This window comes from Hippoglossus hippoglossus, chromosome 5 (assembly GCF_009819705.1).
Source record: "Hippoglossus hippoglossus isolate fHipHip1 chromosome 5, fHipHip1.pri, whole genome shotgun sequence".
NCBI lineage: Eukaryota > Metazoa > Chordata > Actinopteri > Pleuronectiformes > Pleuronectidae > Hippoglossus > Hippoglossus hippoglossus.
Window position 1 is genome coordinate 24,096,065 of NC_047155.1, and position 15,091 is coordinate 24,111,155.

General features: G+C 42.1%; 1 protein-coding gene across 1 annotated transcript; it reads right to left on the reverse strand.

Annotated features, from left to right (window-relative positions):
• Positions 1 to 7: 7 nt before the first annotated feature.
• On the reverse strand, positions 8 to 5,820 carry trnt1 (tRNA nucleotidyl transferase, CCA-adding, 1). The gene is made up of 8 exons (XM_034585788.1): positions 5,679 to 5,820; positions 5,393 to 5,522; positions 4,681 to 4,874; positions 4,244 to 4,382; positions 3,555 to 3,681; positions 3,215 to 3,408; positions 1,879 to 2,132; positions 8 to 671 (listed from the first exon to the last, which is right to left on the reverse strand). Exons 2-8 carry the CDS (start codon positions 5,520 to 5,522, stop codon positions 417 to 419), a joined length of 1,293 nt encoding a protein of 430 aa, XP_034441679.1. The 5' UTR covers positions 5,679 to 5,820; the 3' UTR covers positions 8 to 416.
• Positions 5,821 to 15,091: the final 9,271 nt, after the last annotated feature.

The window sequence follows — 15,091 nt, forward strand, 5'->3', positions numbered from 1 at the left end:
ACTTTTTAAAGTAACTGAGCTCAGGTTTTAATTCACTACCCTCATGTTTCATCTTTCCACACCAGTGCAAGCAGTGAATAAGTGCTGTTGAGATCAAATCTGCAACGTTGTAGTATCAGCTGTTAATCTGAGGGACTGACACAAACAGCAGCTCTGTGATGACACATATGGTGAAATCAGCTGCCGTTTTCCATTACATGTTTTCCCATAATGTGGCAGCTGCAATGCTCAGAGCATATTGTGTGTGAGCTCTTCGGATTTACATGGCGATGCAGATGAACACAAGAGGCCCTCCGGTAATTTAGAATGAAATTACTTTCATCAATAGGTACGCATGTCTCTGTTCTTGTGGCGTCCTCTGTCAACAATGCTCGATCAATACCAGTGATCAGCACAGTTACCATGCAGAGTCCAGACTATTTGTCAAAAGTCTGTACGTGAGTGAGCAGTTCTTCTTTGTCCATCAGATAGCGGCTTTTCTTCCAGATGTCGCGGAGATTCTGTAAGGTGGCCCCAATTTCCTTGCCTGACGTGACACCCATCCTCCTCAGATCGTGACCATTGACAGGGAATCGAGGGATGGACCATCTGCGGAGCTCGGCCAGCAGCTTCTCCTCACCTTGATACTTCAGCAGCTCGCACACTTTAATCTGAGAATCCAGCTCCCGACTCTGGAAAGATGCAGCACGTGTGAGAGTTATAGATTTTGAAATGTTGTCTATTAAGTTAAATATCCATCACAATAAGCAATAATCAGAATGAAATAAAAACCTTATTTATATAATGAAACAGCTATTCCTAAATCTGGATTGGTTCACAGATGTAACATCACATTTTGTCTAACCAATCATCACCCACTTCAGACCAGTTAAAGGGGCATAAAAAGGAGGAAACACTAAAATAATCACAACTGAGATCAGGCTTTCATGACGGCTCCCATCTACTACAATAATGTGTCCTCCGATACTTGACAAATATTTTCTACCGTAATAACTCTCTCCTCTTGTCTTTCTTCTTCTGTTACATCTCGTTTCAACATAATTACACTGAAGCTTAATCCAGTGTTTTATGCGCTTATCCTTTCAAAGCCCATTTAAAAAATCTATTTGAATGATTGTATTGTTTTAGTATCGCTATGTTTTGAGAAAAGTTAAATTCTAAATAAAAGTGAAACCAAAGCACATTTTTATCAAAACACAATCCCACCTACTGATTAGTAACATTTCTGAGAATGCCTGTAGCTGAGCCTTATTAGTATGGGTGGGAACATGTTGCATGCAGCTGGGGTGATGGATGCAGGTGGACCACAGTTCAGTGGTAAGACAGAGGGAAAGGTTTGTGTATTCAAAGTAGTGCTGTCTGTATACCTAGAGTCATTTTCATGGCCGTTAATGTGCTGATTATTTTCTTGATTTAGTGTTTAATTGTTAACTGCAAAAAGGCTGATCACGTTTTCACAGAGTTGAAGGTGAGGTTTTGAACTGTCTTGTTTCGTCCAAAACTCAGATACACAGTAGTGTTTCTATCACAGAAGCTGGAACCTGTGTTTTGTTCATTTTCTTAAATTTTTGCTAAAAAAATGGCATTAATGACTGAACTTTGTCAAGCAGCCACTGCATTCAGCTTCACATCACCCAATCATGCTGTCATGGGCAATCACCAGCTGCTTTCACCAGCACATAACATATTACCTGCTCGAGAATAATTAAGGTCTGCCCAGAACGTGGCATGTGTACTAGGAATACTCGAGGCTAAAATCAATCAGACAGTTCACAGCGTTCCGCTAGGAATCTCTTCAGCCCTTAATTTGAAAAACAAACATGAACACAGTGACATCTGTTGCTTTTGACACACTAACTGGAGGAGGCCTAAACTTACATCAATGATGAAGTCAGTGAAGGGTTTGAGACTCTGCGGCTCGTCTTTGCTCTTGCACAGCTCTCTTCTATGTTTGACCAGGAACAGAGCCAGATTCTTCTCCTCCCTTGAGACCTTCAGTCGGAGGTCCATCTTTTCCACCTCCTCTGGACAGTGAAAGAGAGCAGCCAGGACGGTCATGGGCTTGGGAGAGTGGTCTTTGGCATTCTGCCACACTTGCTTCATCTCTTCAACATCGCCATCTGGAGGTAAACCTGTGGAGGATCAGGGCGGAAGGGATGAGCAGCAGCACAAACAAGAGAAATGGATTTTATTGGAACAGTGCTCAGCTTTGGTATCTTGTTCAAACATGTATTACTGAATAAACGGTTCTGAAATTATTCATTGAGAGACACTGGATCATCTGACTAATACCAGAGGTCAAGAGGCATCAAAGACCACTTCAACTCAGGAGAGGACATTGAATCCTTCCCTTTTTAGAAACGGCTCCAAATTGTTCAGCCCTTGAGATTTAATGACTATTGATCTTTTTCGCTGAGATAATGACTTGATAGCAGTCATTATGTGCTGTAGCCTACTCCATTTTCAAGAGGGATCTGAGTCATAAAGACAAATACAGTTGGGTATGGGAACATTTTCCACTAAACTTAGCTACGTACATACATAGGCAAGGTGCTACCATGGAACCATATTAGATGTTTTTACCTTAAATAGGAAAATAATGGACCTATTCTCTTGTTGAGGTTGAGACTTCAAAATTATAACAGTTAACCTGTGTGACCGATTGGAGGTGTGGAATTTAAAAAAAGAGGCCAATTACAAGGCCGGACAGATGTGAGATGCTGTTAAGTTGCATTATGGGAAATGTAGGATCAAGCCTTCTTGTTTCACATGGAAGCCAATATTCCAACGACCTTATTCTGCATACAATTTTTTACAATTATGATGTTTAAATTAGAGTATTTGAGTATGACTCAACATTACGCCTTTCTACTTGTTCACACTCAAACCCAGGACATGAGTTGTGAAGCGGTTGGTAACTGTTGTGCGTCCAAGTCGCAAAATTCTGTAAAAACTCCAAAGGATTTTATAATGTGATTACGATGAATGTCTACTTAATGTGACCAAGGCCAGAATATTCCACGTCTTAGTTCAATTATTACTTATATTGAGTATGACTTTAGTCAGATCCAGGTCATCAGAAAATGGCACATGGTTTACCTGGCAGTGTCTTATTCAGACTTGTTTTAATCTGGTTAATATCAGAATATCGTTGGCCATGTAAACCTATCTAGTGTTCCAGAAGCTATAAAAAACTTCTTTGCATCTGTCTCACCTATGTACTGGGCCAGTTCCAGCTTGTACATCAGCTCCAGTAGATGAGCAGCATGGTCACCAACCACCATCTTTTTTAGTTCCACCCAAATCCGCTCTCCCGATATCGCTGCTAGTCCTCTGCCATTTTCCCTGATGGCTGTCAGCGTCTCAGGCTCGTGGTCATCAGGCTCCACAGCCACCCTGCCGTAGAACCTGGGTTGAATTTAGTGGGCTACGGTTAATACACTTAGAAGAAGAAGATTTTAGTTTTCCCCCTCCAAAAGGTTCTAAGTCCCTCTCCATTTTACTCAGACTTTAGTTTGAATTGGTTAAGACGAAAATGAAATGAAACAGCCCACCTGAAATATCGCAGTATTCTCAGGTAATCTTCTTGGATTCTTTGCTCAGCGCTGCCAACAAACCGAACTTTACGGTTTTGCAGGTCTTCGTATCCTTTGAAATAATCATACAGTGTGCCATCGAGACCTATAAAACACAGTTAGGAATTAAGAACAGAGTCCACACTGTTTACACTGTGCATGAGGAGGTTGGTGTAAATAGGGGGCTGATTGTCTATTCTGCAGTTGGTCGCAGAAAATTCTGTGAAAAAAGAACAACAATGGTCAAAGATAAGAGCAGGGACTTCTTTTCTTGGACCGGGAAAAAGGTGGAACAGTTAGTGGCTGTAACTGTTAGCAGCACTTTGCATTCACCGCTGGTTGTCGAATCGGCACTGCTTCAATCAATAAGCGACTGCATAATTTTTTTCAAAGTCTGTTTCTGCTTGCGTAAATTACAATGTGACGCTGGAGTTTTCAAACCGTAACGGCACCAGCAGCCTTTCCAAAAGTCTCTGTTCTCGGGGCTTGAAAACTCCTGTGAACGTCAGGCGTAAATATAGAGAAAGTGATGGGTTTCAAAACTAAACCTCATTAGTGTGAACATAGTGTGAATGAAAATAAATCAACAACAGTTGCATCTCCACAACAGAAGCAAACGCAGAGTGAAGTCCTCAACAAAGTTCATATCACTACAGAAAAACACTTACCTAAAAACAGGGAGTTGATGGTGAGGTCTCGCCGCTCTGCATCTCTTAGCCAGTCTTTGGTGAATTCCACCTCTGCATGACGTCCATCTGTCTGAACGTCCAGTCGCAAGGTGGTCACCTCAAAGTTCTCATTGTGTAGCTGTAAAAAAAAACAACAACAAAGAAATCAATGATGACAGGGGGCACAGCAAGACTGCCCTCCTAGTATTGTGAGAAAATATAGGTTTCTTATTTATCTACCCTTATGGAGCCACATGTTCCAGTCACAAACTGCAGGCTCCTCTTACATGCAACTTATTTACATATCCAAGGAATGAATACATCAAACTAGAACTTCCTATTACTGGGCTTCTTATCTCTGGAATACAGACAATCATGCAACCTAAGACTACTTGTCTAATCAATCAGATTGACTCTACATGGAACAAATGTCTCACCCTTGCTGTAATGGTCCCATGCGCCTCTCCCTTATTGTTGATCATCCTGACGCCAGCCACCTGGAACATGCGCTTCATCTCCTCTGGAGTGGCTGTCGTGGCAAAGTCCACATCCTCAGGCCGCTTCCCAGACAGCAGGTCCCGCACAGCCCCTCCAGCTATCCTTAGCTCATGATTATTCTTCTCAAATATCTCTGCAAAGACCAAACACACATTTAAGAAGAGTCTAGTAACTTGAATGGCCGGAAGCACAAGAAACTTTACTCGTGAGATCAACCTGGAGGGGAAAATAACTTTCCAAGATGATGAATTACATTTCCATGAATCAAAACAAAAACATTATTTTCTTTCATAAATCAATGAGTCAATCAACTTTTCCTCAAACTAAAATAATTTCGGCCTCCAGAATAGCTGTGGGAATGTGTGCAGTGGTAGTAACCCACAACCACCACATGGAGACAAGTAGGACCAGGGGAGCTTTGTCAAGTCTGTTTATATGAATGGAATTAAAACATAATAATACTGATTTGTGAATTGCAAGAATCAGATAACATTAGCAAATATCCATATTTATATCCATTGTATAAATGCATTACATCTGGGAATCTCTGGAGATGTGACAAAGGCAGTGTTTCTGAAGACAGATGAATACATAGCAGACTCTGTGGACATGCGAGTGGGAGACGAGGAGCTGGACGTTTCTGTGTCTCACCTACGAGTCCATTCAGCCCCTCGGTGAACAGAGAGCGGAAGTCACTGGTCTTCAGCTGCATCGTGTACAGACTCCTCCACCAGACACCAGCTCTGCCAACCACACGAGGACTCAGCAACCTGCTCCACATCTGCACAAACAGCACACACGTTACGTGCTTCTGTTTCTGACAGTTAGCTTGTAGCTAGCTAGCTAGCTAGCTAACGCTGCATGTCGGCGTGCACCTGGCGAGTAGTTGATACAAAAGCAGCACATGAGCAACAGCGACGTGTCAACGTGTACGTACCAGGCAGTTCACACGTGGAGTGAGCACAACACAATCACGTGTGTTGGAGAATACACTGTATTAGTTGTCGTTAGCCGTGCTAGGCTACAGGAAGTGTTTCCTTAACGTGCGGCTGCTGACCAATAGGCTCACGAGGAGGGGCTTTAGGGAGCGCGTGCAGCAGTTTGCTTCTCGCGAGATGTTGTATCGTGACGCTTCAGGTGAGATCGCAGTGAATCTCCGATACAAACAGTTCATGTTAAACTACTGGTCAAACCTCCAAGCACACAGGGAAGAAGACCACTCACTGTGAGGGCCGTTAGACCATGCTGGGAGAGTGGAGAAGTTCAGACAGAGTGCTATGTATGGACAGCGAGTAAAATGAGAAAAAAAAAAATGAGGTTGCATGAAAAAAGATACAGTGAAACAGTTTCTTATCCTGCTCCAACATGGTTATTTCCTCCTGTATCACTATACTTTGATATTGAAGAAAATATGAAGAGAGACAAAGGAAAATTAAGTTTAAGGACTACACACAATACTCTGTTCCCATTGCTTCCCAATATATACAGATGGATCAAAGGAGCCAAAGAATGGAAAGACTGGGTTTGCATTTGTTATCCCAGAGTTAAATATAAATATAAAGGAGAGAACACCAGATCACCTGGCAGTATATACAGTAGAGATGTTGGCAATAACAGTGACATTACAGTAGACAGAGCAAAACAAGACTAAAAAGGGTATAGTATTTTCAGACTCACATTCAGCATTGGTGTCAATACAGTCCATGGCATCCTACAGCAGAGCAGATATTCTGTATAAAATATACGAAATACTATCCAGACTACATCACACACAAACAGAAGTCAGATGCATGTGGATCCCAGCTCACAGCGGCATCGAGGGTAATGAAATGGCGGATTCACTCGCTAAACTATCTTAGGAGAGAGTTATGGAGGAAGCATTCAGTAAGACCGAAGCTAAAGCAGTAATGAGGAGTAGCATCATGACTGACTGGCAAAAACAATGGGATGAATTTGTATCTTAGGCGTCTGGTCAGAGAGAAAACAACAGTTGAGGATGAGAATTGTTGTTTTGATTATTGATATATGACCACTGGAGCTGTGTGCGTGTGCGTTTGCGTGTGCATGTGTGTGTGCGTATGTGTGTGTGTGTGTGTGTGTGTGTCATATTTCCATAGAGCCCAAGGAGTGATACCTTTCAATTCCTTGTTACCTCCACCAAGGAGGTTAGGTTTTTACCACTGTTCATTTGTTTGTCAGCTTCTTTAACATGGATAAAGATAGATAGAGATATTTTTTGGGCATTTTCACAAATATCGCAGGGAGTAATTAATGGATATTGATGAAAATGTTTGGTTGTTGTTTAGGGGACGTATAATAATAAGAGTGTGAAATTTGGTGCAGCTTGATTGAATTTAAGGTGTTGGGCCTTGGCGGAGGTTTGCACTCTACTGAGAGACGTTCTAGTTTTATTTTAGTATCGGTATCAATCGAAAGAGTTTTCCACCACGTAAAGTAAAGAAAAGCAACTTCTCATATTATTATATTATCATAATAGTTTCAGATTAATCTTCTGCTAATTGATTAATTAATAAATAGTTCTTTCAGTTGAGAAACACAGCATCGTGTCCCAACATCCTGTCGATTGATTCCAACAGCATCCTCCTTCACTGCCTCTGACCCAGACTGGAGTTCATGCAACGTTCTACAAATAATCACTGATGTTTAACATCAAAAGCTCAATATTTTCCCTTTAGTGAGAGAAAATGACACAAGTTCATCATCGTCAGGTTTGATGTGTGAAGGTGAAAGGTCATCGTGTGACTGCAGGTCTGACTGACACCTCCCGTCTGTCCTTCTGAACAACATCCTCAAATCAAATCCTCAATAAATCATCTAAACCTGCACATTCACATGATGCACCAGACGAAGCATTTTGAAAACAACATGTTTGCAAAAACCACATCACACACACACACCGCACACACACACACACACATCACTAGAAACACTACGGGAATATTATTTTATAGGAGATAAAATAAAAAGGAGCCATGTGACAGTGATGTCAGATGACATGAGGTGAACACGATGTGCTGTGGGTTATGATCCTTATATATTAATCATATTTCTCTAAAAGAATAAGGCTTGTTTTTTTATCCTATTTATTCACATGACAGTGCAAGAAGAGTAATTAGCACAAATTCCGTTTAATTTATATTCTATTTATTTATTTGTCTGACAGTAACGGTGTAAATTTCAGTCTGGACACATTTCCTGGACAAAGTTTGCCTCTGTACTCACCACAGGTTCTATTGTTGGGTTTTGTGACTTTCTAAGTTTTTAAATTGTTGCTAATCTATCTATCTATCTATCTATCTATACATCTATACATCTATACATCCATCTATCCATCCATCTACAGTGCCTTGCATAAGTATTCACCCCCCTTGGACTTTTTCCCCATTTTGTACTGTTACAAACTGGAATTCAAATAGACTTAAATAGACTTTTTCCCATTTGATCAACACAACATGCATAGTACTTTGAAGGTGCAAAATACCTTTTATTGTGACACAAACAATAATGAGAACAAAAAAGTTGACATCTGTTGGATGCATAAGTATTCACCCCCCTGAGTCAATACTTGGTAGAACCCCCTTTCGCTGCAATTACAGCTGCAAGTCTTTTGGGGTATGTCTCTACCAGCTTTGCACATCTAGAGATGGAAATGTTTGTCCATTCTTCTTGGCAAAAAAGCTGAAGCTCAGTCAGGTTGGATGGAGACCGTCTGTGTACAGCAATTTTCAAGTCTTGCCATAAATTCTCAATTGGATTTAGGTCTGGGCTTTGACTGGGCCATTTAAAGACATTAACATGCTTTGATCTAAACCATTCCATTGTAGCTCTGGCTGTATGTTTAGGGTCATTGTCCTGCTGGAAGATGAACCTCCGCCCCAATCTCAAGTCTTTTGCAGACTGCGTCAGATTTTCTTCAAGGATTGCCCTGTATTTGGCTCCATCCATTTAAAAATCCATTTAATATTTCCCCCCACTTCCAAATGATGGACGATTTTGTGTTGGTCCATTTTGTGTTGGTCCATTACATAAAAAGAGAGGTTAAACGTAACCTGACTCTGAGCTAAACTCAAACTTTAACCTAACCTAAACTAAACCTGAAACCACGTAGTTAATGAACATCTTGTGAAACAGCGGCAGATTAGATCAGATTCTTCTTCTTTCTGCTCCTTGTGTGTTTGCATTTAAACAGTTTTGTTTGGTGGATGAATGAAATCAACTGATAAATTATAAAAAATAAATGTACTGATCAGATGTAGAATTTCATTAGGAGCACAAACTTTTCTTCATAAGTACAAAGTATATCCCATAAATCGGATCCTTTGGACGACGTGTTGTTCACACTTTGTGTTTTGTCACCGTGACAACAGCCTCGTGCACAGCTCCATGAAGAGATGATGGTCTCACTCTGATGCAGAGGAAGTGAACTGGACCTCAGAGCTTTAACATCTGCTGGACAGATGTTAGAGCAGCGTGTTCATGAACATGGCGTCACAGTCACATGTTACACTGACACACGTGTGTTGATGATCATAACAAAGTCACATGATGAGAACTTGAGCCTGTCAGGAACTGACTCTGTCAAACATTTCTTATCCTGAAGTCAGAAAGAACTGAGATGGGCTTGAAAATGAAGTGAAATCATCATGTTGAGACAAGTGTCTCCACAAAATAACACAAACTGTTCAACACAACAGGCCCAAAATGTTCACTTTCTTCAGGACATCATCTCTCAGACACTTTCTGTCACTTGTCTCTGCTGTTCCCAGAGGCCTGCTACAGTCTCCCCCTTGTGGTTGTTCTGAGGTGGTGGTCGAGAACAAGAATCTTCATCTACGTTTGTATAAAACGTCCTCGGCTCAGTTTTCTATTAAATATGGTAAAATGTTTATTAAACAGTTTCCTCAGCGATTTAAAAATGCTCTGCTCTTCATCGACTCTTCTTCATACTGTAAATGTGACATTCACTTTTCTTCTGGTTGTTTCCATTATGTCAAACTGGTGATTTTGTTCTATTACCTGCACCAAGGACGTGATGTTTTCACCTGTTTGTTTGCAAGAGGAAAGAAAACCAGAGTCATGATTCCAGTGAAGTCGGTGGAAGGATGTTTATTGTGCATTAAAGCAGAGACAAGTAGAAACAAAACTTTTCTCTCTGAGATGTTTTTCTTCTTGTTACATCTGGTTTGTCACAGAGGAAATGATCCATGTGTTTGACTCATAGACTGAATATAAAGGCTTTGACTGGGATGTTCTGCTGTTATACTACAGCGCCACCTGTGGGTCAAAAGTAGAAAAGCGACCACCGCTCTGCACCTGATGCAGAAATGAAAACGTCCCATTTTTAAGTCCAGAGTTTTGATCTTTTGTGTCAAAGACAAAACTCTGATTTTGAACTCAAAGTGATTTGATTGTGTTTAACTTTGTGTTGAACTAAATCAATTTCTGACGTGAATCCAGGAACTTTCAGCTCATAAACAAACAGAATGTGGTTATATACACATGGAGACATACTGAGGGACAAAGGTGGAAAAGAATAAAGGAAACTTAAACACATATATGTGACTCTTTATAGAGGGTTTATATATTCTGCTTGTGTTGTGTCATTTCAATAAACACATTCTTCATGTGAATAAACACAATTGGTAGTGAGGGCCATCTAGTGGTGACGTTACATATTACAACAACCTCCTCTGATTCCTCTGGAGCTCTGTCTCCACTCTGCCTCCCAGCAACAAGGCCCAGTCAGAGCCGCTCTACACACAAGTTGCTGCTGCTTCAGCCTCTGTGGATCCTCAGGACACAGCTCAGCCTCCGTCCACACACACTGTCCTCTTCACACTCAGCTCCACCAAGATCTCTCCCTCCACCTGTTGAGAGAAGAAGACATCAGTGTTTACAGAGACTCACTTCATCAGCTGTGAGTCAGCGATGCAGCACATCCAGTAGAAATAGCAGCAGGGACTTCGGTCCTGTTCAGAGGTGGAGCAGCTTCCTCTCTGCTTCATGTTCACGTGTTGGAATGAACACGCTAAGAGCTAAGTGTGTTTCCTCTGCATGTCAAAGTGCAAAGTGGACACCTGAGAGCTGGATTTACTGCTGTTACAGGTGAAGCCATGTTTCACTGTGTGTTGATGAACATCTGCTTCTGACAAACTGTGGCCAGATGAGACAGATGGACCTCAGCAGAGGTTCTGGTCTGTATAAAGAGCTCCTGGTTACCATGGTGATGATGAGAGGCTTCAGTCCCACTGATCTCAGAGCTGTGACAAAGATCCACCTGATCAGTTCTTCACTGATGAAGTGAGAAAACAAACTGTCTCAGATCAGATGAAGACGACACCGTCTCTGTTCATCGTGTGAGGCTGTCAGCTGTGGTCCAGCTTCATTTCCTGTTCACATGAAAACAACAACTGTCGTCTTCACATCAACTCAATCAAATGATCCCAAGCAGCTTGTGGCTCGTCTGATTGGCCGACTGTTGTCTCTCTGTGTTTCTCTCCAATCCTGACGTCTGTCATCATTCTCCTCTCACAGCTTCACTGAGGAAACACTGAGGCCTGAACTACGAAGCCACTTCAACATATCCAGGAGATCTTTCTGAGATCCAGCTCAACTTAACCTAACAAACACAGTCAGGCTATGTGGTCACATGACGCTGGTTATCAACTCGTTAAGTTAACTCAGGTTTTCCTCAACGAGATCTTAGCGTGCACATAAAAGGGGCGGGGTTTACTGTGTATGACCAATCACAGACATGGACAGTTTGATTGACAGCAGAGCCTCATATTTCACAACGAGGATCAAACTGTTCTATAATAAAAATCAGAGGAGAACAAACACATGATCCAGAAAAAAAGAAGCTCAGTCACAGCTGCTAAATGCAGGAAGAACAGCTGGTAAAACATCTGTGATTGTGTCAATGTGTAAGTTACAGCGCCCCCTGGTGGCATTTGGTAGAAATATATTACGTGACCACGACATAATAACGTGTGAACGAGATAAATAACTCTGGGCCACGAGATCTGAATCTGTTGTTGACTAACAAGACGAGTGGAAGAGAAGAAGATTCTTGATGAGAAACGTTTGAATCCCAGGATGTGGCCTCGATAATGAGCTTTAGTTTGACACACACTGTCTCACTGACTCTGAGGACACACACTGTCTCACTGACTCTGAGGACACACACTGTCTCACTGTCTCTGAGGACAAAAACTGTCTCACTGACTCTGAGGACACACACTGACTCTGAGGACACACACTGTCTCACTGTCTCTGAGGACACACACTGACTCTGAGGACACACTGTCTCACTGTCTCTGAGGACACACACTGTCTCACTGTCTCTGAGGACACACACTGACTCTGAGGACACACACTGTCTCACTGACTCTGAGGACACACACTGTCTCTGAGGACACACACTATCTCACTGTCTCTGAGGAAACACACTGTCTCACTGTCTCTGAGGAAACACACTGTCTCTGAGGACACACACTGTCTCACTGTCTCTGAGGACACACACTGTCTCACTGTCTCTGAGGACGCACACTGTCTCTGAGGACACACACTGTGGTGGAAACCTCTGACATCACTACTCAATAAAAACACATGGACCTATTTTCAGGAAGCTGACTGAGTACATTTGGTGTTTTGGTGACAGGATGAGTCTGGAGAGATTGAGATGTACTGGGTGAGTTAGAGATCAACTTAACCAACCAGACGTTGATTTAAACTTCCCTTATCCTTCCCTTTAAGGAGAGTGTGCACCACACAACAGTGTAGAGTCACTGTGGTCAGTGGGCGGAGCTTTTATACGGGTTGATCTCCAACTTAACCTGGAGCAGGTTAGCCGTTCATCACAAGTTACCATGGTGAGTTACCTCGTTAAGAAATGGACGAGCTTCGTAGGACTGAAAAAACTAAACCTGAAGTTAACCTGATAACCACAAATCCTGCTTGGTAGCACAGACCCTGGATCTGTACTGTGATACTGACTGTGTTTAGTAAAATACTGATGAAAGCAGCGTGGACTCCAACCATCTACTGACCTCACAGTCTCCAGTCGACAGTCTGAACTCTGCTTTAGATCAAGCAGCTCCTTCACTGCTGAGTCCTGCAGGTTGTTGTAGCTCAGATCCAGTTCTCTCAGATGAGAGGGGTTTGACCTCAGAGCTGAAGCCAGAGAAGAACAGCTGATCTCTGACAGTCTGCAGCCCTTCAACCTGGATAAAGAATAAAACTTAACTGTAAATTAAACTGAGTTCATGTGTGAAAATAACAGACACATATTCATGTCACCACAGACTCATAACATGGAAGATAAATATGAAATCAGACATGTTGGACTAAAAACGAGTCCTGATTCAGTAAAAATATATTATTTGGACCCGGTCTCTGTCCTGCAGATCAGTTTAGGAAATCCAGAACTAAACTCAGTGTTTTAACAAGTAGCTGAATATTTGAAATGTCACAGATTAATTAATGAATGGATTCATGTTATGTATGAAGAGGAATTATGTTAAATTAAAATTAAATGAGATAAATTGGGTTTAAATGCTGTATTATAGATATGAGATCTACAGAAGTCAGTCAGTGAACTGACCTCAGAGTCTCCAGTCGACAGGTTGGACTCTGTAGAAAACCACACAGCTCCTTCACTCCTGAGTCCTGCAGGTCGTTGTCACTCAGATTCAGTTGTCTCAGATGAGAGGGGTTTGACCTCAGAGCTGAAGCCAGAGAAGAACAGCTGATCTCTGACATTCTGCAGTTCTCCAACCTGGATAAAGAAATATGAATATTTGAATGTGTCCTCCTGTTGTTGTGGATCGTCATCATGTCAACACAGACTCTCAACATGCTGCTGACCTCAGTCCAGTCTGTGACCTGAAGATAAATATCAGATCAGACATGTTGGACCATTGTTTCATTCATCACCTTCTTCTCTGTGTGTTTGGTCACTGAGCAGGTTTGTGTAATTAAACACTGTTTAAAGCAGGGATGGCTCCTGACAGCCACTTCCTGTTTGTTTCTATACGTATCAACTGTCCAACGTGTTTCAATAGGAATGTGTCTTATTTGGAAAACCTGAGGAGGACGAGTGCTCGGCCTCAGTCCACATGCTATTTACTGACACTTTCTTAGTGATCAGGAGCAGGTGAGTGCAGGTGAATGGAGTTGGGCTGATGAGGTGGACGTGACCGACAGGCTGGGTGAGTGACAGATGACTGAGGGACAGTGAGCAGAGCAGAGCTGAGACAATTTAAATAAATAATGACCGAATAAGAAAGAAAGTCTGAAAAGTGAACAAGGATTTAAGGACCTCAGAGTCTCCAGTCGACAGTTTGGACTCTCCAGTCCAGAACACAGCAGCTTCACTCCTGAATCCAGCAGGTAGTTTTCAGTCAGATCCAGTTCTCTCAGATGTGAGGGGTCTGAATTCAGAGCTGAGGCCACGACTTCCCAGTGAGTCTCTGAGAGTCCACAACCACAGAGTCTGTAATTAAAGAAAATATCTGTTAGAATAAAATCAGAAAACACATGATTCATACAAAACGTGATCATTTGACCCTCACCCTGGTAAATCCCCTTTTTGCCTCATGAACATGTTAAAAACTCCTCAAGAGAATCCTTTCAAATTTGGTTCAAGCGTTCATTCAGATTGACAGAGGAACTCATTAGATTCAGGTGGTCAAAGGTCAAAGGTTAAAGGTCACACAACATGTTCATGGCCTCTTGAAGTCTCAAGTCTGTCTTTAGGGGATGTCTTCACATTTTGACCAGTTGGACTCAAAGATAAACTAATTAGATTTCAGTGGTCAAAGGTCAAAGGTTACAGTGACCTCATATTGTGAATGCAACATGTCAGGAACCTGGAGGGATTGACACTGCACTGGTTGGTGGTGGCGTACAAACGCAGGGTGGTAACTCTAGTTTGACAAGAAAGAAGAATAAACGATATTTCCTGCTTCTTCGGTTTAAAGGAACAGTCAGTGATTCTCACCCTAAACACCCTCTCTCTCTCTCTCTCTCTCTCTCTCTCTCTCTCTCTCTCTCTCTCTCTCTCTCTCTCTCTCTCTCTCTCTCTCTCTCTCTCTCTCTCTCTCCAGTATCCACTTATCCTGGAGCCAATCTCAGCTGACACTGAATTTCAGTCTCCAATCAACCTAACTCCGAAGTGTATTTGAAGAATGACTCATCTCCACTGATTGAACATGTTATTGATCAATGTCTGGACTCACAGAGCCTTCCTGCAGTTCCTCACAGCTGGGATCAGTCTCCGTCGACCCTGGTATGATGTGTTGAACTTCTCCAGGTCCAACTCATCCAGAA